At 48.2% G+C, this 26,297-nt stretch overlaps 1 protein-coding gene across 1 annotated transcript in view; it reads right to left on the bottom strand.

Annotated features, from left to right (window-relative positions):
* Window positions 1–26,297, bottom strand: part of LOC140417302 (receptor-type tyrosine-protein phosphatase U-like) — a 1,277,635-nt gene that overhangs the window by 294,485 nt on the left and 956,853 nt on the right. The window contains exons 19-20 of the mRNA XM_072501194.1: window positions 23,379–23,455; window positions 14,452–14,469 (exon numbers count right to left, since the gene is read on the bottom strand). Coding sequence (XP_072357295.1) covers window positions 14,452–14,469; window positions 23,379–23,455 — 95 coding nt within the window. The remainder of the gene's footprint in view (window positions 1–14,451; window positions 14,470–23,378; window positions 23,456–26,297) is intronic.

The raw sequence follows: 26,297 nt of genomic DNA, 5'->3' as shown, positions 1-26,297 counted from the left end.
TGATGGAAGAGGTCATCAACAGTATTATCAAGCGGCACTTACTCAGAAATAACCTCCTCACTGCTGCTCTGTTTGGGTTCCGCCAGGTCACTCCGCTCCTGACCTCATTACATCCTTGGTTCAAACATGGACAAAAGAGCTAAACTCCAGAGGTAAGGTGAGAGTGACTGCCCTCGACATCAAGACAGCATTTGATCATGTGTGTCATCAAGTAGCCTTATCAAAACTGGAGACAATTGGAATTGGGGGTAAACTCTTCACTGGTTGGAATCATACCTGGTTGTGGTGGTTGGAGGTAAGTCATCTCAGTTTCGAGACATCACTGCAGGAGTTCCTCAAGGTAGTGCCCTAGGTTCAATCATCTTCAGCTGCTTCATCAATGACCTTCCTTCCAATATAAGGTTAGCACTGCTGCCTCACAGCACCAGGGTTCCAGGTTCTATTCTGATCTCGGGTGACTCTCTGTGTGGAGTTTGCACATTCTACCCATGTTTGCGTGGGTTTCCTCCGGGTGCTCTGGTTTCCTCCCACCGTCCAAAGATGTGTAGGTTAGGTGAATTGGCCATGCTAAATTGCCCATAAATTAGGTGGGGTTACGGGGCTAGGAGTGGGGGAGATTGGGCCTGGGTAGGGTGCTCTATCGGAGCAAGGGCCGGTGCATAAATGCCAGGCAATGAACATCTCCAATAAAAGAGAATCAAACTATCGCCCCTTGACATTCAAAGGCATTACCATCACTGAATCCCCCACTATCAACATCCTGGGGGTTACCATTGACCACTGGACTAGCCATATAAATCCTGTGGCGAGTAATTCACCTTCTGACTCCTCAAGGGCTGGCCAGGATACAAGCACAAGTCAGGAGTGATGATGGAATGCTCCCCGCTTGCCTGGATGAGCGCAGTTCCAACAACATTCAAGAAGCTTGGCACCATCCAGGACAAAGCAGCCCGTTGGTTGCTACTCTTTCTTATTTTTTACTTTAGTGTGCCCAATTCATTTTTTCCAATTAAGGAGCAATTTAGCATGGCCAATCCACCTACCCTACACATCTTTGGGTTGTGGGGGCGAAACTCACGCAAACACGGGGAGTTTGTGCAAACTCCACATGGACAGTAACCCAGAGCCGGGATTGAACCTGGGACCTCGGTGCCATGAGGCAGCAATGCTAACCACTGCTCCACTGTGTTGCCCTGGTTGCTAGTCTTTCCACAAACATTCATTCCCTCCATCACAGACACGCAATAGTAGCCATGTGCACCATCTTCAAGATGCACTGCAGGAACTCACTTCGGCAGCATGTTCCAACCCACGACAACTACCATGCTAGAAGGACAAGGACAGCAGATGCCTTTGGATACCATGACCTGGAGGTTCCTCTTCAAGTCACGCACCATCCTGACTTGGAAATAGGTCGCTGTTCCTTCAATGTCGCTGGGGCAAAATCCTGGAAATCCCTCCCGAGGAGCACAATAGGTGTGCCTACACCATATGGATTGCAGTAAGTCAAGAATGCAGTTCACCACCTCCTTCTCAAAGGCCAATAAGGATGGGCAACAAATGCTGGTAGCCAGCGAAGCCCACATCCTGTAATAAATTAATTTAAGGGCAACACGGTGGCACAATGGTTAGCATTGCTGCCTCACAGCGCCGAGGTCCCAGGTTCAATCCCGGCTCTGGGTCACTGTCCATGTGGAGTTTACATATTCTCCCTGTGTTTGCGTGGGTTTTGCCCCCACAACCCAAAGAGATGCAGGGCAGGTGGATTGACCATGCTAAATTGCCCCTTAATTGGAAAAAATTAATTGGATACTCTAATTTTTTTTTTTAATTTAAAAAGGGACATGAGGGGCGCGATTCTCTGACCCACCCACTGGGTCGGAGAATCGCCGGGGGCCGGCGTGAATCCCGCCCCCGCCGTGTCCCGAATTCTCCGCCACCGGAGATTCGGCAGGGGCGGGAATCGCGCCGCGCCGGTCGGCGGAAATCCCCCGTCGATCCTCCGGTCCGCGATGGGCCGAAGTCCCGCCGCTGTCAACCCACGCCAGCCGGCGTGGATTGAACCACCTTTCGAACGGCGGGACAAGACGGCTTGGGCGGGCTCCGGGGTTGTGGGGGGGGGGTGCGGGGCGATCTAGCCCCGGGGGGTGCCCCCACAGTGGCCTGGCCCGCGATCGGGGCCCACCGATCCACGGGCGGGCCTGTGCCGTGGGGGCACTCTTTTCCTTCTGCCTTCGCCATGGTCTCCCCTATGGCAGAGGCGGAAGAGACCCCCTCCACTGCGCATGCGCGGGGATGCCGTGAGCGGCAGCTGACGCTCCCACGCATGCGCCGCACGGCAAAGTCATTTCCGCGCCAGCTGGCGGGGCACCAAAGGCCTTTCCTGCCAGCTGGCGGGGCGGAAATCAGTCCGGCGTGGGCCTAGCCCCTCAAGGTGAGGGCTTGGCCCCCCAAGATGCAGAGAATTCCGCACCTTTGGGGCGGCGCGATGCCGGACTGATTCGCGCCGTTTTTGGCGCTGGTCGGCGGACATCTCGCCGATTGCGGAGAATCCCGCCCCAGATCTCCGAGAACATCAGTACTGGAATCCAACATCTAGACTTAAGGGACATCGAGGCGAGGTTGGCAACATACTTGGGGGCACCACTAGCTATCGCGGGTGCAACAATAACCACTGTTGCCTACAGACAGTAGTCCATCAGGTTGCACTTCATAATAGTACAGACACCCAGCCCGAGTCAGCTGGACCGGGATTGGCTTCAGAGGCTCCTTTTGGACTGGCAGCTGATTTTCAGGATGGGCACTGGGGGATTAAATAAAGTCCTGGGGAAGTAGCCAGTTGTTTTTTTTTAAAGAGGGCCTGGGTAAGATCAAAGGGGCCATAGCCAAGATATACGTAGGCCTTGAGGTCCAAGCAAAGTACTTGAAGCCTCGCCCAGTTCCCTATGCATTGCTGATAAAAGGTAGAGGATGATGCAGCTGTACAAAACTTTGGTAAGGCCACATTTGGAGTACTGTGTACAGTTCTGGTCACCTCATTTTAGGAAGGATGTGGAAGCTTTGGAAAAGGTGCAAAGAAGATTTACCAGGATGTTACCTGGAATGGAGAGTAGGTCTTACGAGGAAAGGTTGAGGGTGCTAGGCCTTTTCTCATTAGACGGAGAAGGATGAGGGGCGACTTGATAGAGGTTTATAAGATGATCAGGGGAATAGATTTTCCCCGGGTGGAACAAACCATTACAAGGGGACATAAATTTAAGGTGAAAGGTGGAAGATATAGGAGGGATATCAGAGGTAGGTTCTTTACCCAGAGAGTAGTGGGGGCATGGAATGCACTGCCTGTGGCAGTAGTTGAGTCGGAAACATTAGGGACCTTCAAGCAGCTATTGGATAGGTACATGGATTACGGTAAAATGATATAGTGTAGATTTATTTGTTCTTAAGGGCAGCACGATAGCATTGTGGATAGCACAATTGCTTCACAGCTCCAGGGTCCCAGGTTCGATTCCGGCTTGGGTCACTGTCTGTGCGGAGTCTGCACGTCCTCTCCGTGTCTGCGTGGGTTTCCTCCAGGTGCTCCCGTTTCCTCCCACAGTCCAAAGATGTGCAGGTTAGGTGAATTGGCCAATGATAAATTGCCCTTAGTGTCCAAAATTGCCCTTGGTGTTGGGTGGAGGTGTTGAGTTTGGGTAGGGTGCTCTTTCCGGGAGCCGGTGCGGACTCAGGGGGGCCGAGTGCCCTCCTTCTGCACTGTAAATTCAATGATAATCTATGATTAATCTAGGACAAAGGTTCGGCACAACATCGTGAGCCGAAGGGCCTGTTCTGTGCTGTATTTTCTATATGTTCTATGTTCTATGAACTCACCTGCTTGGAAAGCCAAGGAATCATCCGGCTGGTACAATTTCAGATTGGACAGCACCTGTAGTTCTGGTACTGAAACCAGGCAAAAACCTTCCGCCTGTGCTGATGTTACAAGCTAACATTAAACAAAACCTCTTGTTCGGACAGATACCCAATGCCGCAAATAGATGTCCTCTGCACAAACTTGGCTGGAGGACACTCTTTTTCTAAACTCCATGAGTCATACATAACTCCAATTGGAACGAGATGCAAATTCCAGAAAATTTGTGACCATTAGTACTTACAGAGGCATCTATGAATATACAAGGTTGACATTTGGTGTGTCATCAGCTCGAGCTAATTTCCAGAGAGTCATGGAGAACATCCTAGTCTACTTGGATGACGTCCTGGTTACCGGAGCCACCGAAAAGGAGCAACTGAGCAACTTGGACTAAGTCCCTCGCCGTTTTCTGAGACCGGCATACGCCTCAAGAGGAGAAAATGTGTTTTGTTATGCCAAAAAGGTCAAATACTTCGGGCATCATGTCGACCAAGATGGCCTGCACCCAGTAGAGGAGAAGGTGCAAGAAATCAAACAAGCCTCCACACCAGATAAAGTGACCGAATTGCAGTCATTCTCAAGACTCATGAATTATTATGGAAAACTGATCCCTAACCTGGCGACTACCCTTGCACCACTGAAGGAACATCAAGAATGGCGTTGAGAGTGCCGCAAGAAGCCTTCACCAGGATGAAGCGGCGGCTGATATCATCAGGGTTGTTCGCCGTTTACAACTCCTCACAGCCCCTTTTGATCACTTGTGATGCCTCTCCATATGGAATCGGGTTTTTTTTTCCCATTGCATGGAGATGGACAGGAGAGACCAATAGCCTATGCTTCGTGGACTTTGGTAGCTGTGAAGTGCAACTATGCCCAGATTGGGAAAGATGGGCTAGTTGTCGTGTCTGCGGTGAAGAAACTTCACCAGAATATGGGCGCGGTTCACCGTAGTAATGACCACAAGCTATTGCTCGAATTGTTTAAAGATGTAAGGGTCCTACATAATTATTCCCTTATTTCCCTTCTCTTTGAGCTGGATTCTCCATTTGGGAGACTATGTTCTCCCGCTCGAGTTTAATTGCCCCAGTTTTGCGATCCCCTTGCAGTTGTAAAGCAGAATGTAGTTCAGTGTTCCACACCATGCAAATTTATGCAAGGCGTGAAATAAGACGGATTCCCAGGGAATCTCACTATCAGGCCACCATCTCGAGCCTGCAGCCCGATAATGAGGTCCCACAGCTGGCATCCCACCTTTCCTGCACTGCAAATCGGCCCGGACCCCCCAGCTCCAGTTGGGAGGCAGCCCCCCACCCCCAGATTACCTGAATGTTCCCCCCCTCCCAAATACGGGGTGACCCCGCCCCATCCGCACTCCCCTCAGGGACCCCTGTAATAGGGGGACCTTCCCAGGGACCCTTGTAATTGGGAGAACCCCACAGGGACTCCTGTAATAGGGAGATCTGCCTGAGGGACCCCTATAACAGGGTGACCCTCCCAAAGGGACCCCTGTAATACAGGGACCCACCCACAGGTGCCCCTGTAATAGAGGGACCTCTCCCACAGACGCCGTGTAATAAGGGGACCCCCCCCCAGGACCGCTGTAATGGGGAAGCCCCAAAGGGCCACCAGTAATAAAGGTATCCTCCACAGGGACCCCCTGCCTAAATGAAACTCCTCCACAGTATCTTACTCAATACAGACATGAGAACGGACGGTGCATAAGCACCTCGATCACCTCCGGAGGAGGGAGCCAGCATCAAGAAAAAAAACACCAGAGGAACTGTCTTCTAGCCACACTAGCCTGGCACAAGTGTGCCGGGGACATCACCCTTAGGGGTCCCAACCCTGAGATGCGTGAAGTGGGGGATTCAGGATCCGGCATGGAAACTCATACATCCGAGTTTTTGGACGATGGCCTCACCAAGGATTGGTTGCCAATGGTGCCCCACAGATAGTCGATGGAAAATCAACGTTTCCCCGACATGCTACATTCCCCCAACCCAGCTCAACAAGAGCCTGCGTCACAGCTGCGGGTAAAGCGGAGAAGACCACCTCCTCCACAATTCACTATGTGAAAATAGATAAGTCCCCTGGGCCGGATGGGATTTAAATCTCCATCCCCTTTCGGATAAAGATACCAGCCTGTAACCTTTATGTAATCCAGTTTGGAAATAAAAGCATATTGTCCCACCTTCGCAATGCAATCCTCCAAGCGTGGGATAGGATAAGAGTCTGTTCTGCATTAACCTTTTTATAGTCCACACACAACCGCGGGGAAGGGCACAATGGAAATGTGGAGCTTGTTCAAGTAACAGCTACTGCGTGTCCTTGATAAGTATGTACCTGTCAGGCAGGGAGGAAGTGGTCGAGCAAGGTAACCGTGGTTTACTAAAGCAGTCAAAACACTTGTCAAGAGGAAGAAGGAGGCTTATGTAAAGATGAGACATGAAGGTTCAGTCCGGGCGTTCGAGAGATACAAGTTAGCTAGGAAGGACATAAAGAGAGAGCTAAGAAGAGCCAGGAGGGGACATGGGATGTCTTTGGCAGGTAGGATCAAGAATAACCCTAAAGCTTTCTATAGATATGTCGGGAATAAACAAATGACTAGGGTAAGAGTAGGATTCTCTGGGAAGCTAGGGAGGAGATTGCTGAGCCTTTGACTTTGATCTTTAAGTCATCTTTGTCTACAGGAATAGTGCCAGAACACTGGAGGATAGCAAATATTGTCCCCTTGTTCAAGAAGGGGAGTAGAGACAACTCCGGTAACTATAGACCAGTGAGCCTTACTTCTGTTGTGGGCAAAATCTTGGAAAGGTTTATAAGAGATAGGATGTATAATCATCTGGAAAGGAATAATTTGATTAGAGATAGTCAACACGGTTGTGTGAAGGGTAGGTCGTGCCTCACGAACCTTATTGAGTTCTTTGAGAAGGTGACCAAACAGGTGGATGAGGGTAAAGCAGTTGATGTGGTGTATATGGATTTCAGTAAAGCATTTGATAAGGTTCCCCACGGTAGGCTACTGCAGAAAATACAGAGGCATGGGATTCAGGGTCATTTAGCAGTTTGGATCAGAAATTGGCTGGCTGAAAGAAGACAAAGGGTGGTGGTTGATGGGAAATGTTCAGACTGGAGTCCAGTTACTAGTGGTGTACCACAAGGATCTGTTTTGGGGCCACTGCTGTTTGTCATTTTTATAAATGACCTGGAGGAGGGCATAGAAGGATGAGTGAGTAAATTTGCAGATGACACTAAAGTCGGTGGAGTTGTGGACAGTGCAGAAGGATGTTACAAGTTACAGAGGGACATAGATAAGCTGCAGAGCTGGGGCTGAGAGGTGGCAAATGGAGTTTAATACCGAAAAGTGTGAAGTGATTCATTTTGGAAGGAATAACAGGAAGACAGAGTACTGGGCTAATGGTAAGATTCTTGGCAGTGTGGATGAGCAGAGAGATCTCGGTGTCCATGTACATAGACCCCTGAAAGTTGCCACCCAGGTTGAGAGGGTTGTTAAGAAGGCATACAGTGTGTTAGCTTTTATTGGTAGAGGGATTGAGTTTCGGAGCCATGAGGTCATGTTGCAGCTGTGCAAAACTCTGGTGCGGCCGCAATTGGAGTACTGCGTGCAATTCTGGTCGCCGCATTATAGGAAGGATGTGGAAGCATTGGAAAGGGTGCAGAGGAGATTTATCAGAATGTAGAATGTTGCCGGGTATGGAGAGAAGATCTTATGAGGAAAGGCTGAGGGACTTGAGGCTGTTTTCATTAGTGAGAAGAAGGTTAAGGGGTGACTTAATTGAGGCATACAAGATGATCAGAGGATTGGATAGGGAGGACAGTGAGAGCCATTTTCCTCGGATGGTGATGTCTAGCACGAGGGGACATACCTTTAAATTGAGGGGAGATAGATATAAGACAGGTGTCAGAGGTAGGTTCTTTACTCAGAGAGTAGTAAGGGCGTGGAATGCCCTGCCTGCAACAGTAGTGGACAAGCCAACACTAAGGGCATTCAAATGGTCATTGGATAGACATATGGACGATAAGGGAATACTGTAGATGGGCTTTTGAGTGGTTTCACAGGTCGGCGAAACATATAGGGGCCGAAGGGCCTGTATTGCGCTGTAATGTTCTATGTTCTATGTGCATATCTGTATTACGCTGTTGCCCATGTGGGCTCCACCTATGGGCCATTGTAAGGTATTACCAATGATGTAGCATGTTGGTTGCCTGTGTGGGCTCCGCCCCTTGAGGGGAGGTATAAAGAGCAGTCGCCCTGTAGGTGGCTCCCACTAAGAGATCAGTTGCAGGCAGGCACTATTCTAGTTGATTAAAGCCACAGTTTACTTCTACTCCTGGTTTTGTGTGAATTGATGATCGCATCAATTTAATCATCTACAACGCCCCTATGGAATCGGCCCTCAAACCTGACCGACTGGAACTTGATCCCCCGCAGATCTGAGGCGAAAGAGATTTTTTCGCATTGGCTCCGCTGTTACAAGGCCTACCTCACCGCCTCCTCTTTGCCTTCCGTCACCGACGAACAGAAGCTGAGTCTCCTCCACGCACGGGTGAGCCATCGAATCTCTGTTCAACTTGAGGATACCTCCACCTACGCAGATGCCCTCGCAATGCTAGAGCACCTCTACGTAAGGCCCGTGAACGAGGTATACGCGCGGCATCTCCTCACCACTCGCTGCCAGCGCCCAGGGAATCGCTGGAAGAGCACCTATGCTATATCAAAGTCCTTGCACAAAGCTGAAATTACGAGGCTGTTACAGCCACTCAACAGATGGACCTCGCCATCCGGGACACCTACGTGGCTGGAGTCAGGACCAACTACGTGAGGCAGCGCCTACTCGAAAAAGGTGCCCTAGACCTGGAAGAGACGGTAAAATTAGCCTCCTCTCTGGATGTAGCGTTCCAAAGCCTTAGCGCGTTCCTGTCCGATCACGCGGCCCCCTTGTGGACCCCCGAGCAAAGACTACCACAGGCCTGTGCTGCGCAACTGCCCACCCACCATGGGAGGCTACCCTATTATTTCTGCGGCCAGCCTCAACACCCCCGGCAGCGCTGCCCGGCCCGGAATGCGAACTGCAGCGACTGCGGGAGAAAAGGACATTTTGCTAAAGTTTGCCTGGCCAGGTCCAAAAACTCTAAATCGCAGGCCCGACCCTCAGACTCACAGGCCCACAAATCCCGCAGTGTGGCAGCATGTCTGCCGGCTCCGCCCCCCCCCGGACGCGTCATCGGCCTCGTGTTGTCCGTGGGGGCAGCCATCTTCCAGCCCCCGCAGCGTGTGCGACTCATGGGGGCCGCCATCTTGGCCATCCTCGCCGACGCGGCCCGCCACGTGCGATTCATGGGGGCCGCCGTCTTGGACGCCATCTTCCTCACTGCCCAACACGTGCAACCGACGGGGGCCGCCATCTTGGCCGCCATCTGCAACGCCGCCCGACGCGTGCGACTAACGGGCGCAGCCATCTTGGAACCGCCCCAGCACCTCCGGCCATGCCGGCTACCCGCAACTCAGTGTGGTCACCCTTGACCAGTCGCGACCCTAACACCTCCGGAGCTCTATCATGACCATCCGGGTAAACGGACACGTAACGACCTGCCTCTTCGACTCCGAGAGCACAGAGAGCTTCATTCATCCAGACATGGTAAGACGCTGCTCGCTCCCAATCTTCCCGGCGCATCAAACCATCTCCCTCGCCTCAGGGTCGCACTCGGTGCAGGTCCGGGCATGCACTACCGCAACCCTCGCAATACAGGGCGACGAGTACGCCAATTTTAAATTATATGTACTCCCCGACCTCTGCGCTCCTCTTCTATTGGGACTGGATTTCCAATGTAACCTCAGGAGCCTAACCCTGAAGTTCAGTGGGCCCCTACCCCCACTCACCGTAGGTAGCCTCGCGACCCTAAAAGTCGACCCTCCCCCGCTCTTCGCAAATCTCACCGCCGACTGCAAACCAGTCGCCACCAGAAGCAGGTGGTACAGCATCCAGGATAGGACTTTTATCAGGTCCGAGGTCCAGCGACTCTTGCGGGAGGGAATCATCGAGGCCAGCAATAGCCCCTGGAGAGCCCAGGTGGTGGTCGTCAGGACCGGGGAAAAGAACCGGATGGTTGTAGATTACAGCCAAACCATAAACCGGTACACGCACCTCGATGCGTACCCCCTTCCCTGGATCGCAGACATGGTTAATCAGATCGCGCACTCCCGGGTGTTCTCCACAGTGGATCTGAAGTCTGCGTACCACCAGCTCCCAATCCGCCCGGGGGACCGCCACTACACGGCTTTTGAGGCAGATAGCCACCTCTTCCACTTCCTTCAGGTCCCCTTTGGCGTCACGAACGGGGTCTTGGTCTTCCAAAGAACGATGGACCGAATGGCAGAGCGGTACGGGCTGCGGGTCACATTTCCGTACTTGGACAACATCACCATCCGCGGCTATGATCAGCAGGACCACGATGCCAACCTCCAGAGATTTCTCCAAACCGCCCGAACCCTTAACCTTAGCTACACCAAGGAGAAATGCGTTTTCCGCACAACCAGACTAGCCATCCTCGGCTACGTCGTGGAAAACGGGGTTCTAGGACCCGACACCGACTGTATGCGCCCCCTCCTGCAATTCTCCCTTCCCCACTGCCCCAAGGCCCTGAAAAGGTGCCTCGCGTTCTTTTCATATTACGCCCAGTGGGTCCCCAACTTTGCGGACAAAGCCCGCTCACTAATCAAGGCCACAATATTCCCACTGGCGGCCGAGGCCCATCAGGCCTTTGGCTGCATCAAGGCGGATATCGCCAAAGCCGCGATGCGCGCGGTGGACGAGTCCATCCCCTTCTAGGTGGAGAGCGACGCATCAGAGGTCGCCCTCGCTGCTACCCTCAATCAGGCAGGCAGGCCAGTCGCGTTTTTTTCATGAACCCTCACCACCTCCGAAATTTGACACTCCTCAGTCGAAAGGGAAGCCCAAGCCATCGTGGAAGCCGTGCGGCACTGGAGGCACTGCCTCGCTGGTAGGAGGTTTACCCTCGTCACCGACCAACGATCGGTAGCCTTCATGTTCGATAGCAAGATCAAGAATGATAAGATCTTGAGGTGGAGGATCGAACTCTCCACCTATAATTACGATATAGTATATCGTCCTGGGAAGCTTAATGAACCCCCAGATACCCTGTCCCACGGCACATGCGCCAGCGCGCAAGATGACCGACTACGTGCTATCCACGATGACCTCTGCCACCCGGGGGTCACCCAGCTTCTCCACTACATCAAGGACGGCAACCTGCCCTACTCCACTGAGGAGGTCAGAGCCATGACCAGGGGCTGCCAAATCTGTGCGGAATGTAAGCCGCACTTCTATCGACCGGATAAGGCCCACCTGCTAAAGGCATCCAGGCCCTTTGAGCGCCTCAGTATCGATTTCAAAGGGCCCCTCCCCTCCAACAACTGCAACACATATTTTCTCAACATCATCGACGAGTTCTCCCGCTTCCCCTCTGCAATCCTTTGCCCCGACATGACCGCGACCACCGTCATTAAAGCCCTACATAGTGTCTTCACCCTGTTTGGTTTCCCCACGTACGTTCACAGTGACCAGGGCATCGCCTCGAGCAGGACTACCAGTTATAACCCCAGGGGAAACGGACAGGTGGAGAGGGAGGACGTGACGGTCTGGAAGACCGTCCTCCTGGCCCTACAGTCTAGGAATCTCCCAGTTCCCAACTGGCAGGAGGTCCTCCCTGACGCACTCCACTCTGAGGTCCCTACTTTGCACGGTCACAAACGAGACCCCTCATGACCGCCTATTTGTTTTCCGCAGGAAATCCACCTCCGGGGCCTCGCTTCCGTCCTGGCTGAAGACACCGGGGCCTGTCCTGCTCCGCAAACACATCAGGAGCCATAAATCCGACCCCCTGGTTGAGAGAGTCCAGCTCCTACACTCCAACCCCCAGTGCGCATACCTCGAACACCCCGACGGCCGACAGGAAACGGTCTCCCTCCGGGACCTGGCACCCGCAGGTTCCACTACCACCGGCACCCCATCTTACACCGCCCAACCTACGCTGACCAGCGCCCCGCCCCTACATGGCACCCACACCCCCTCCCGCCCGCCATTCCCCCTTCAGCGACCCACAGGAATGAAGTCACTGAAGACACGCTCCCGGAGTCCACGTCTGTGCCCGCACCGGCGACTTCACTACCGATGCCAGCACGGCCGAGTTCGACACCCGGGCCAGCTGCGATACCAGAGCTTCGGCGATCACAGCGCACAATCCGTGCGCCAGACAGGCTGAACTTATGAATCCTTCACCCCCACCGGACTTCATTTTTTTTAACAGGGTGTGAATGTGGTGAATGTATTGCTGTAACAATTCACCATGTGCATATCTGTATTATGCTGTTGCCCATGTGGACTCCACACATGGACCATTGTAAGGTATTACCTATGATGTAGCATGTTGGGGCCTGTGTGGGCTCCGCCCATGGCTCCACCCCTTGAGAGGAGATATAAAGAGCAGTCGCCCTGTAGGCGGCTCCCACTAACAGATCAGTCGCAGGCAGGCATTGTTCTAGTTGATTAAAGCCACAGTTTACTTCTACTCCTGGTTTCGTGTGAATTGATGGTCGCATCAGGGGCAAGGGATGTTATAATCCCCATGAGACCCATGTGGTTGTCCCGATTAGTCTCCCTATGGGGCATGTGGAGCACAAACTCCCCTGCTAAGGGACGGACGCCCAGGTGCAGGCTCATTAATTCCCCAAACGCTGGCCCAGGAACAAGCCGGCATCTCAGGATGGTCCCAACTAAGACGTGGGACCACCTTAGTCCCAATATAGCTTAGTTGCTATATTTCCTAGCTGCGAGTAGGAAATGAACTACTTTTGACTCACCTCTTGGGGACTCCCCATTGACTATAATGTCGGTTGAGCAGTAACTCCACCGTCATACCAATTGGTTGTCCTCACGCTGCCTCAACTCCACCATTGCATATGCCAGGACACCATCAGAGAATACATCAATAATAGAATAAGTGCCATCTTGAACTTGGGGCAAGATCTAGCAGCCATGTTCGCAAATCCAATTACGGCTGTTAATCTCGTCAGAGTGGCAAAACGGATTTGTGCTGGCGAGATCTCAGTTTGAAATCACCTCTGCCCTCAGCCCCTGCTGGTGACGTGATCAGATTCACGTCCAACCTCATTTCCAAGAATTTAAATACATTTCAATATAATTACAGGGCTGTGTGTCGTAGTGTCTGCCTGTGATGTAGCCTCCCCCGCCCGGCAGTGTGACATCACACCAGCGCGAATAACTACTGGTTTTCAAAAGTGAAAACCAGTCGTGGTCTTGAAGGACCCACGGGTTGAGAGACAATGCTGGACAAATGAAGGGGTACAGTGCCAAGGGGGTTAGATGGGCATGCCGGGAGAGTGGAGAACCCCGATGACTGCGCAGGGGGAAGGTGCCCTGATGTTGGCGTTATCGTGGGGGGAGACTGCCCCGATGCTTGGGGGTGGTGCCCAATGCTTTGGGGAGGGGGGAGGGCGGGGGGTTCCGATCTCCATGGGAGGAGGGGAGGCCTGAAATGTAGCTTTGAAATCAGGGCATCCTTTACTGATCTCAGAATTGCACCGAGTGCTGTTAAATCAGGGCAGAAATCTGTGAAGTCAGCGTGTTTCACACAGCCTTTCTTGCCTGATCCAGCACTCTGTGCAATTTTGGGAAAACCCCTCCCTTAGTGCTTGGTAATGTTAAATCCTAGAATTTACTTTGATTGATACATTAAATAACTTAAACAATGATAGGACAGCCAATGAATTTAAAGTTGATGCAGTAATGATGACTTCAATTTTCATTGATATGTATGCCTTACTTGCCAGTTATAAAATACATCAAAAACTTTGAAAAGGTGCAACGTCATGCTGCCTCGACTACTTATTTTGACTCCATGAATCCAATCTTTGATTTGTGGGAATTGCTAATGGAAATCATGACAACCTCCCGATTTGGGAAGTTAGATCTAACTGCCTTAATTATATGGCTTCTCCAGCCTGCCACTCCACCTCACATTGAGCCTCACTTTCCAAATGTCACTACATTTGTAGAGCACAACCTTCTTGCAGCTGCAGTTTTATTCAAATAACTTTCACTACCTCCCACTAGGGAACTTCAAAGCAGGAGAGAAATTTGGAGCAAAAATATGTGCACAGGATATTGCTGAATTTAACTGCTTTCTTAACTGCTTATCCTTTTCATTGAAGCAATACTTGTTGAAAACATATCAAAAATGTCAAGTGTCATCCATAGCCCAAAACAATGAACACTTGAACAACAGTGGTCTTCCTGTTACTTTAGTGTCTCCTCAGATAGTGGTAGTCACATGTCAATTTTTAATAGCATACAACATCAACTAAAACTCCTCACAGTTGAAATATTCCTTAAATTGGCAGGATAAAAACCCAACATGCCCACAAATGAACAAAGACAAACGTACACATTAATTCCAACCACAAAAATTGATAGTGTCATACTTACTATGCTGTTTATCTGTACCTACACTCCAAATGTGGACAGGTTGTTAAAAACAACAAAGAAACAAGCATGTGAGTGAAAGGAAAGACCATATCCAAACATTTCATAAAAATAAGGTACATCTTCATGTTCAATCTACTTTTTGTCATAGCAGCTGCACAAAGATCGTTTCCATAACTCATTGAAAAGCAAGTCCAGTTCAAGAAGGAAGTATAGAGAACACAGCAGGAATAGCAGCAGTCTTACATAATGGATTATAGTGGCAGAGAGGCCACGTCCGGAGTGAGGACACAGACAGAGTGAGTTTTAAACTTGGGAATTTGAAGCAGAGTGGGTATTTGGTGCAGAGCAGGAAGAGGAGCTCTTTGCTTTTTCTCCTTGCTTGTAACTTTTAAACCTTATAGAGTGGTCCTGCTGCTGAGGCTACAAGGGAGAAGCTGATTGGTAAGTAGTCGGCAAGGTCGGTAAGTCTTTACAACTTTCATCAATTATAGTTTTAAAATAAGTTTTGTGGTTTATAATCTGTAAGGGCTATAACTGCTGGTAATGAGGACAAGCAAAGAAGGGCCACAGAGAATTTGATTTAATCTAATATCAAGTATCTTCCAAAGTTTTAATTTAAAAGGGTAAGCCATGGCAGGAGAACTCAAGATGTGGAGATGCCGGCGTTGGACTCAAAGCCTTGGTTTGTTCCTCTTGCTCCATGTGGGAGGCTGGAATATTTCCAGTGTCTGGGGCCAGCATGCCTGCAGGACGTTTCTCCAGCTACAGCTCCTGGGAGCGCCAGTTTTGGAACTGGAGTGGTGGCTGGTGACACTGTGGAGCACCCCATGAGGCGGAGAGTGTCGTGGATAGCATGTATAGCGAGGTGGTCACACCGCAGGCTCAGACTTCACAGGCAGAAAAAGGTGATCGCCAGGCAGAGCAAATGAGCTAGGCAGGCAGGGCAGGAACCTCCTATGACCGTTCTCCTGCAAAACAGATATACTGTGTTGGATACTGTTGAGGTGAATGACTCTCAGGGGAAAGCAGCAACAGCCACATTTGTTACACTATGGTTGGTTCTATTGTGGAGGGGAGGAGTAAAAAGTGTGGGAATGCAATAGTTATAGGGGATTCGATTGTAGGGGGAATAGATAGGCATTTCTGTGGCTGTAAATGAGACACCAGGATGGTATATTGCCTTCCTGGTGCTAGGGTCAAGGATCTCTTGGAGCAGATGCAGGACATTCTGGAGGGGGAAGGTGAACAGCCAATGGCTTTGGTACGTGGGCAGCACAGTAGCATAGTGGATAGCACAATTGCTTCACAGCTCCAGGGTCCCAGGTTCGATTCCAGCTTGAGTCACTGTCTGTGTGGAGTCTGCACATCCTCCCCGTGTGTGCGTGGGTTTCCTCCGGGTGCTCCGGTTTCCTCCCACAGTCCAAAGATGTGCAGGTTAGGTGGATTGGCCATGATAAATTGCCCTTAGTGTCCAAAATTGCCCTTAGTGTTGGGTGGGGTTACTGGGTTATGGGGATGGGGTGGAGGTGTTGACCTTGGGTAGGATGCTCTTTCCAAGAGCCGGTGCAGACTCGATGGGCCGAATGGCCTCCTTCTGCACTGTAAATTCTATGATAATCTATGATGTCGGTACCAACGACATAGGTAAAAAAAAGATGAGGTCCTGAAAGCAGAATATAGGGAGTTAGGAAGCAAGTTGAGCAGTTGGACCTCAAAGGTAGTGATCTCAGGATTACTACCAGTGCCACGTGCTAGTCAGAGTAGAAATAGCAGGAGGTATCGGATGAATACGTGGCTGGAGAGATGGTGTGAGGGGGAGGGTTTCAGATTCCTGAGGCATTGGGACCGGTTCTGGGGAAGGTGGAACCTGTACAAACTGGATGGGTTACACCTCGGCAGGACCGGGACTGATGCTTTTGGGGGGATACATCCTAGAGCGGATGGGGAGGATTTGAACCAACATGGCAAGGATATGGGAACCTATGTAAGGATTCAGAGCAGGGGGAAATCAAGAATAAGAGAAAAAGACAGAAAGGAGAATAAGAAAAGTGATAGGCAGAGAAATCAAGGGCCTGTATTAGATAATGATACTGTAAAAAATAGTAGGGATGGGGCAAGGTACGTTAAAAGAATAAGCCTTAAGGTTTTATACCTGAATGCACGGAGCATTCAAAATAAAATGGATGAATTAGTTGGGCAAATATACATGAAAGGATATGATATAGTTGGGATTCCGGAGACATGGCTCCAAGGTGACCAAGGTGGGAACTAAACATTGAGGGCTGTTCAATTTTTAGGAAGGGCAGACAGAAAGGAAAAGGTGATGGAGTTCCATAGTTGTTTAAAGAAGACATTGATACAATATTGAGGAAATATATTAGTACAGATGATGTGGAATCTGTCTGGGTCAAGTAAAGAAACAGCAAGGAGCAAAAACCAATTGTAGGAGTGATATACAGACTACCAAACTGCAGTGGTAATGTTGGGACTAGCATTAGGCAAGAAATCAGAGATGCATGTGATTTGGGGCAACTTTTATCTGTATATTGATTGGGTGACTCAATTTAACCACAGTACAACAGAGGACGATGGTTTTCAGGAGCAGTACGTTGAGGAACCAACAAGGGAACAGGCCGTCTTGGACTGGGTTTTGAGCAATGAGAAAGGATTAGTTGGCAAACTGGTTGTGAGAAAGCCCTTGGGGATGAGTGACGCTAATATAGTAGAATTCTTTATCAAGGTGAATAGTGAGGTAGTTGATTCTGAAACCAGGTCCTGAACCTCAATAAAGGTAACTATAATGGTGTGAGGCATGGGCTGGCTATGACAGACTGAGAAATATTACTGAAAGGTCAGGCAATGTCAGGCATTCAAGGAACGAATAGGTGAACACCAAAAGTTGTTTATTCCTTTTTGGAATTACAAGGAAAATTAGAGATAGTATTATTCAAAGAAGAGGCATACAAATTAGTAAGAAAAGCAAAAGACCTGAGGATTGGAAACAGTTTAAATTTCAGCAAAGGAACACCAATTTATAATCTTTATTGTCACAAGTAGGCTTATATTAACACTGAAATGAAGTTACTGTGAAAAGTCCCTAGTCGCCACATTCCGGCGCCTGTTCGGGTACACAGAGGAAGAATTCAGAATGCCCAAATTACCCAACAAGCATGTCTTTCGGGATTTGTGGGAGAAAACCGGAGCACCAGGAGGAAACCCATGCAGACACGAGGAGAATGTGCAGAAACCGCACAGACAGTGACCCATGTTGGGAATCGAACATTGGAACCTAGCACTGTGAAGCAACAGTGCTAACCACTGTGCTACCATGCCGCCCTGGAGAATTCTGAAGAATTGTTCCAGAAGCAAAACCTAAGGCTTGTTGGATGCCTGAAGATATTGAAGGTGTCGAGGTTGCAGTGTATGTGGTGAGGATGCTGGGGAAATTGATACAGAAGGAGGCCTTCGAGGTGGACTGAGTGCATGGGGCGCAGTGGAGAAGGCCATAGGTGGGTGGGCCGCTGAGGGCGATGGTGGTATGGTTGCACCACTTTCTGGACAAGGATAAGATTCTTCGATGGGCGGGACAGACCAGGAAATGTACCTGGGAAGAGAACAAGCTGCTGGTGTACCAGGACCTAAGTGGGAAACTGGCAAAGTGAAGGGCCGGGTTTAATCAGGTCAAGTCTGCCCTCTTGAAATGAAATGAAAATCGCTAATTGTCACAAGTAGGCTTCAAATGAAGTTACTGTGAAAAGCCCCGAGTTTGAAAAGTGGGTAAGGTTTCGGGTATTGTACCCGGTCCGCCTGAGGGTGACTTCCCAGAAGCGAGAGCTTTATTTCGACATGCCAAAGGAGGCAATGGAATTCATGAGGGACAATGGATGGGAGGAATGTGAGGACATTGAACTTTGGAGGAGTTTTGTGTGCTTTTTAAAGTGTTTGGTGGTGGGTTCTTGGGGCTGGTTTTAACGCGGGAGCAACGATGGTGAGTGTGCCTTTTGTTACTCTTTAGAGATGGATGGTTGTGGGGGGGGGGGGGGGGGGAAACTGGAAGGAGAAAGGACGGCCTTTCTGGAGGCCTTGGGCAGTGGACACCATGCTAACTGGGTGGGCTAGTTAACGGGAGTTAAGTGGTAAGTGGGGGTTGCCAGGAGGAAGGCTTGGGGGGGGGGGAATGGAGTTGCTTTTTTGTTTGAGGATGGGGGTGGGGGATGGAGAGTAGCGGACATGGGTGTGTTTGGTGTGGCGCAGTTGGGAAGATATCAATGGCGGTGGACATCCGAGGGCGGGACTGGAGAGTTGCGTGCCACGGGTATGGGGTATGGCTGATCGGCAGGGGAAGAAGGCGGGGAGTCCCCTGACGAGGCTGGTCACGTGGAATGTGAGGGGGTTGAATGGACCGGTTACACGATTGCGTGTGTTAATGCATCTGAGGAGCTGGAAGGCAGATGAGCCTTCATTTGCGACGAGAAGCCCATGAGGCCTAGTTAAGTGGATCAATTAACGTTGAAATGCGTTGCTGGCCTCGCTGGGCCGAGCGCCCTGAAGCTCGCGGCAATTTCCGCTTGCTACCACACTTTGACATTTTTCCGGAGAATTTCACCATTAGTCTCAGGAACGGAGAATCCGGCCATCTATCTTTCTTCAGGAGGTACAAATTTCATTTGATGGGGAGAGCCCCAGCAAAATCTGTTGCAGAGTTTGTGACCAGATTAAGGAGACTGGCAGAATTTTGCGAGTTTGGAATATCCCTGAATATGTTAAGGGATAAATAACAAGGCTATCCAAAAGCAATTGCCAGAAGAATCAGAGCTAGACTTAAAAAAGGCTTTGAAAATAGCCTTGCCCATTGAAGGCGTGGAAAAAGGCACCCACGAATTGTAAAGTGTGCCTTGGGTGAGATCCACCAGTTGGGAAGAGGAGCTGAGAGAAGCAGCACCAGGGTCGAGTGTGCCTGTTTAAACAGAGGGAGGATGACCAACACAGGAAATGGGGTGAAGCCCGTCATTTCAATTGAATAACGAATTTCACTGAGTGTTTGAGATGTGATGGGCAATCACGCACCGGAGAAGTGCTGATTCCGGGATGCAGAGTGTTGCAGGTGCGATAGAAGAGGTCACTTGAGGCATAGATTTAAGAGCAAGCAGAATCTACCCAGCCCAGGATAGGGCAGATGCCAGCATCAGTCTGCAGTGTGGGGGAGTACCAGTCAGCTGATCAGAACGTGTTGATGTTGAACCACATTTACATAGACAAAGTGGCCCCAATAATGTGGTATTGCTAGTAAAGGGAAGTCCTTTGAAGATGGAAGTGGACACCAGGGCTTCAGCGACCATCATAGGGGAAAAAACTTATCATCACTTACAGGATGGGGTCCAAACACTGAAACTGGAGAACACCGCAGCGAGGCTAGCCACGTATACAGTAGAAGCGCTTTCAATCAAGAGGACCATGATGACCCCAGTAACTTACGGACAGCAATCAACTCAGTTCCCCCTATTGTCCTGTTGGGACAAGGACCAGCTTTAATGGGGTAGCATACTAAATTAAATTGGACAGAAATATTCAAATGGGTATGAGGGCCTAGATGAAGTCAGGGGTCAGCTGAGTTGCACACAACTTTAGCTCTGGCAGGTTAATTGCACAACTGGTTCAAACCAGTTCTAGGGCATTGTAATTTGAAAGCTATAAAGTAATGTGGAGATGCCGGCGTTGGACTGAGGTGAGCATAGTAAGAAGTCTTACAACACCAGGTTAAAGTCCAACAGGTTTGTTCCAGAAACAGATATATGGACAAAGTCAAAGATGCAAGACGATACTTTGAATGCGAGCATTTACAGGTAATTTAAGTCTTTACAGATCCAGAGAGAGAGGTAATCCGAGGTTAAAGAGGTGTGAATTGTCTCAAGCCAGGACAGTTGTTGGATTTTGCAAGCCCAGGCCAAATGGTGGGGGCTGAATGTAATGCAACATGAATCCAAGGTCCCGGTTGAGGCCAGACACATGTGTGCGGAACTTGGGAATAAGTTTCTGCTCGGCGATTCTGCGTTGTCCCACGTCCTGAAGGCCGCCTTGGAGAACGCTTACCCGAAGATCAGAGGCTGAATGCCCTTGACTGCTGAAATGTTCCCCAATTGGAAGGGAACATTCCTGCCTGGCGATTGTCGCACAATGTCCGTTCATCCGTTGTCGCAGCGTCTGTATGGTCTCGCCAATGTACCACGCTTCGGGATATCCTTTCCTGTAGCGTATGAGGTAAACAACGTTGGCCGAGTCGCACGAGTATGTACCGCGTACCTGGTGGGTGGTGTTCTCACGTATAATGGTGGTACCCATGTCAATGATCTGGCACGTCTTGCAGAGATTGCCATGGCTGGGCTGTGTGGTGTCGTGGTCGCTGTTCTGAAGGCTGGGTAGTTTGCTGCAAACAATGGTTTGTTTGAGGTTGCACGGTTGTTTGAAGGCAAGTAGTGGGGGTGTGGGGGTGACCTTGGCAAGATGTCCATCTTCATTGATGACGTGTTGAAGGCTGCGAAGAAGATGTCGTAGTTTCTCCGCTCCGGGAATGTACTGGACGACGAAGGGTACTCTGTCGGTCGTGTCCCGTGTTTGTCTTCTGAGGAGGTTGGTGCGTTTTGTTGCTGTGACGCGTTGGAACTGTCGATCGATGAGTCCTCGCAGCCTTCAACACGTCATCAATGAAGATGAACATCTTGCCAATGTCATCCCCACTACAAACAGGAATCGTACCCAGGACCTGGTACTGTGAAGCAGCAGTGCCAACCACTGTGCTACCATGCCGCCCATAATATTGTTGGCAATGAAATTATAACAGAAATTAGAGATGAATATAATAAAGGAATAACTGTAATTATGGGTGATTTTAATCTCCATTTAGATTGGGAAAATCAAATTAGCCACAATTCCATAGAGGAGGAATTCCTGGAGTGTATGCAGGATGGTCTTCTGGATCAATATGCTGAGGAGCCAACAAGAGCACAAGCCATCCTAGACTGGGTACTGTGCAATGAGAACGGAATCATTGGCAAGCTAGTTGTGCAAGACCCCTTGGGGATGAGCGACCATTATATGATAGAATTTTCCTCAAGATAGAGAGTGAAGTAGTCCTGAATCTTAACAAAGGAAACTGCGATGAAATGAGGCGTGAGTTGGCTGTGATCAATTGGGGAATGTTACTTAAAGGGATGACAGTGCATAGGCAATAGCAAACATTCTGAGAGCAGATGGAGGAACTGCAACAACTGTTTATTACTGTCGGGCACGAAAGTAAAATTGGAAAGGTGGCCAATTCATGGCTTACAAGGGAAATTAGGGATAGTATTTGATCCAAGGAAGTAGCATTCAAATTGGTCTGATGATGGGAGCAGTTTAGAATCTGCAAAGAAGGACCAGGGATTGATAAGGAAGAAGAAAATAGAGTACAAAAGTAAGCTTGCAGGGCATATTAAAATCTGACTGTAAAACTTTCTATAGGTACGTGAAGAGAAAAAGATTGGTGAAGACAAATGTCGGCCCCTTACAGTCAGAAACGGGGGAATGTATAATAGGGTACAAAGAAATGGCTGAGCAACTAAATACATACTTTGGTCCTGTCTTCAAAATGAGGACACAAATAGATACCAGAAATGTTTGGAATGTAGAGTTTAGTGAGTGAGAAGGAGGAACTGAAGGTGATCAATATCAGTAGAGAAAGGGTGTTGGGGAAATTGATGGGATTGATGGCTGATAAATCACCAAGGCCTAATAATCAAACTTGTAGATGGAGTTGGAACCAAATTTTGAACTAATTCAGTACAAAGGGTACTGAAGGAGGTGGCTCAGGAAATAGTGAATGCATTGGTGGTCATCTTCCAGGATCATATCAAGTCTGGAACAGCTCCTGCAGATTGGAGAGTGGCTAATGTAACTCTACTATTTAAAAAGGGAGGTAGAGAGAAAGCCGGCAATTACAGACGAATAAATCTGACGTCAGTAGTGGGGAAAATTCTAGAATTATTTATCAAAGATTTTATAGCAGAACACTTCGCAGACAGCGGCAGGATCGGACAGAGTCAGCAGGAATTTATGAAGGGGAAGTCATGCTTGACAAATCTACTGGAATTCTTTGAGGGTGTAACGAGTAGAATTGATAAAGGAGAACCAGTGGATGTGGTGTATTTGGACTTTCAGAAGGCTTTGGACAAAGTCCCACATAAAAGATTAGCGTGTAAAATTAAAGCACATGGGATTGGGGGTATTATATTGAGATGGATAGAAAACTGGTTGGCAGACAGGAAACAAAGAGTAGGAATTAACGAGTCGTTTTCAAATTGGCAGGTAGTGACTAGTGGGGTACCACAGGGATCGATGCCAGGTCCCCAACTATTCGCAATATATATTAATGATTTAGATGAGGGAACAAAATGTCATACCCCAAATTTGCAGGTGACACCCAAGTTGGGTGGAAGGGTGAGCTGTGAGGAGAATGCAGAGATCCTTCAGTGTGATTTGGGCAAGTTGAGTGAGTGGGTAAATGAGTGGCAGATGCAGTATAATTTGGATAAATGCGAGGTTGTCCCCTTTGGTGGCAAAAACAAGAAGGTAGACTATTATGTGAATGGCCATAAGTTAGGAGAGGGGAACATGCAACGAGACCTGGCTGTCCTCAAACACCAGTCACTGAAGGTAAAGAAGGCAAATGGTAGACTCGCCTTCATTGTGAGAGGATTCAAGCACAGGAGCAGTGATGCCATGCTGCAATTATGGTACCAACAGTTCCTTAGTGTCATGTCCAAATAGCCATTCTTCATTCATGAGCTTGGACAATGATTGTAGTGAAACTAATTTCTCTTATTCTAGATAGGTGGCAACTTCATTTTCAGCAAGTGGGATAGTCCTGCACAAGTTAAAGCAGTATCACTTACATCTATGTAGTTCATATTAACATAGTCAAAACTGAAATCTCCCAGCAATGGATACAACTTGACTCGATGACAATCATCTGAAATATATTATTTGTAAGAGTTCATTAGAATACAGAGTGCCAACAGCTTGAAACATACTTAATAGAAATCAATCAGATGTGCATATCCATGTAAATGTCTGTGGAGAGGATATTCATCAACCATTTGCTGGAAAAAATGAACTTTTCACAGAAAATACATGTTTTCCTTTATATTAGAATATTGAAAGTGTCTTGTGGAGCTCAAAATTCAACCCTGGAAAATAAAAATTGTAACTTTTTGGCAGAAACAAAGCTTTTGATCAAGAATTTTATTTTTAAAAAGGAGTAGTTTGCAAACCCATGCACCTCAATCTATTTAATCATTTTGGGTTGAGAAAATTCTCAACAAAATATGCATTTTGTGGAAATGCGATTCGACTTTTAAACATGTTTCTCTTTCTGGAACAATGATGGAATGGCATTAACTGGATTTAACATTGTGATCATTAAAACATGCCTCTGGCAAGACATGTGTAACTGCCGAATTGAGAAAAGTACCAGAGGGTTACTAATAGAATGTACAGTGCAGAAGGAGGCCATTCGGCCCATCGAGTTTGCACCGGCACTTGGAAATAGCACCCTATCCCCATAACCTAGTAACCCCACCCAACCTTTTTGGGCATAAGGTCAATTTAGCAAAGCCAATGCACCTGACCTGCACATCTTTGGACTGTGGGAGGAAACCGGAGCACCTGGAGGAAACCCACGCATACACTGGGAGAACATGCAGACTTCACACAGATAGTGACCCAAGCCGGGAATCAAACCTGGGACCCTGGAGCTTTGAACTGTGCTACCGTGCTCAGGATACCTCAAGCCAACAGGAAATACTTTTTGAGGATAATAAGAAACTTGGAACAAAAAAACTTTACATGCTGACCATTTGAAAGAAAATTAGGGATAAAGGAACAAGAACTCATTCCCATAAAACTGGGAGCCAGCTGATGGCTGGACTTTTTATATTTAATCTCAAAATTATGGAAATAAGAAATGCTTTCGTACATTGCAAGTCTATAGTTGGGTTTTTATGTTGCAATGTGATGTATGGAAGATTTTGATATAATCAAAATACATTAAATTTGGTTCAGCAAATTGCAATTTCATGTCTTGATTTGAATTATTCTGCGACTGAGTTTGCATTCACTTGGCAGAGATTGTCTGTGCTTTTTCCTATCAAGTATCTCAATAAATGAGTCTCTGTGATGCCTTGTATCAGCTATGACTTAGCGTATTTAAAATTTGTAATGAAGTTAGCTGAATTCAAATTATGGGAGCCCAATGTTAAGGCGACAAATCTCTTACATTGGAACATAGATGTGCTGTTAAGAATATGATGTGATTCTAACATACTCAGGCAATTTATCAATACTCTATAAGGAATGCAGCAAAACAAAGATCTAAAAATAAGGGGCTGGATTCTCCATTCTGGAAACTAAGTGTGCCCGCCAGCAGAGACTCGCTACTGGTTTGCATTCTCCTGCCAGCGAGGGACATGTAGCTTGCTGCCATCGCCAGCGGGGGACAGGAGCATTGGAACGAGATTTGTGCTGTTTTGCGGCCGACATTCCATTCTCCGCTGGATTAGGAAACCCGCTACTGGTGTCGGGCAATGGAGAATCCACATCAACATCTTAAAATAAGTAAAAGAATAATACAAAAGAAGTTTTCTACAATCCTGTACTTTCCTCTAATTTTACTTGAAGCAGTAGAGATATTTGATAATCATGTCAGGCAGCATGTTGAACGCTGTGAAAGATATTTGGTATTCAGAGTCTGTTCATTCTTTGGTTTTTAGTTATGCTTCCATCTGCAGTTCACAGATGAACAGACTTTTAATCAGTAAGGGTTATGAGGGAAAGTGGAGTTTGAGGATTACCATATGAGATCAGTCATGATCTCATCAAATGATGGAGCAAACTAGGTGGGCTTAATGGCCTACTACTGTTGCTATTTCTTAGGTCTTATTGCATTCTCAACTGGGTTTTCCCTCATCAATTCACACAGCTGCTTATTGAAGAATGACACAATTCTTGGAATACACTGAATTTCTTCTTTTTTGGGTGCCAGTTTGAGAATATGTACGAACAGATTCAAAAACAGCTTCTTCCCTGCTGTTAACAGACTCCTAAGCGACCTTCTTATGGACTGACCTGATTAATACTACACTCCTGTATGTTTCACTCGATGCCGGTGTCTATGTATTTACATTGTGGATCTTGTGTTGCCCTATATGTATTTTCTTTTCTTCCCATGTACTAAATGATCTGTTTGAGCTGCTCACAGTAAAATACTTTTCCCTGTATCTCAGTACATTTGACAATAAACAAATCTAATCCAATCCACTGTCTTTGTTACTATTCTGTCCCAATGGGAAATCAGTTACGACAGGGAAGTGCCACATTTAAATATTCAAATAGTCAGCTCTTCACATGTTATGATAGTTTTAGTCAAGACATTGTTAGTGAAGTTAGTTTGTGTATGGAGAATGCACCTTGCATTAATTGCCTCTCATTTCTGCTCTGCTCCCTTTTCTGAACGCATTCACTAAATACAGAGCTTTGGTTTAACATAAACAGCAGTAGTAAAACTGGGATGGATCTCGACCAATATAGCCGAACCTTGGAGTTAGGAATCGATAAACTGATGTAACCGTGAACCTGACAATATAAATCCACTGGTCTTCCCGTGTAACTTCAGTGAATACCCTACACTACACACCTCCTCACCCCTCCACTGTGGGAACAGAAGACACCTCGGATAAAGGCCTTCAGTCACATGGAGAGCATAGAGAAGCTGGGATTGTTCTCTTTATTTTTTTCTTTTTATATATAAATTTTGA

This window comes from Scyliorhinus torazame, chromosome 1 (assembly GCF_047496885.1).
Source record: "Scyliorhinus torazame isolate Kashiwa2021f chromosome 1, sScyTor2.1, whole genome shotgun sequence".
NCBI lineage: Eukaryota > Metazoa > Chordata > Chondrichthyes > Carcharhiniformes > Scyliorhinidae > Scyliorhinus > Scyliorhinus torazame.
Note: the sequence above shows the minus strand (reverse complement) of the source record. Positions and strands in the feature narration are given on the sequence as shown.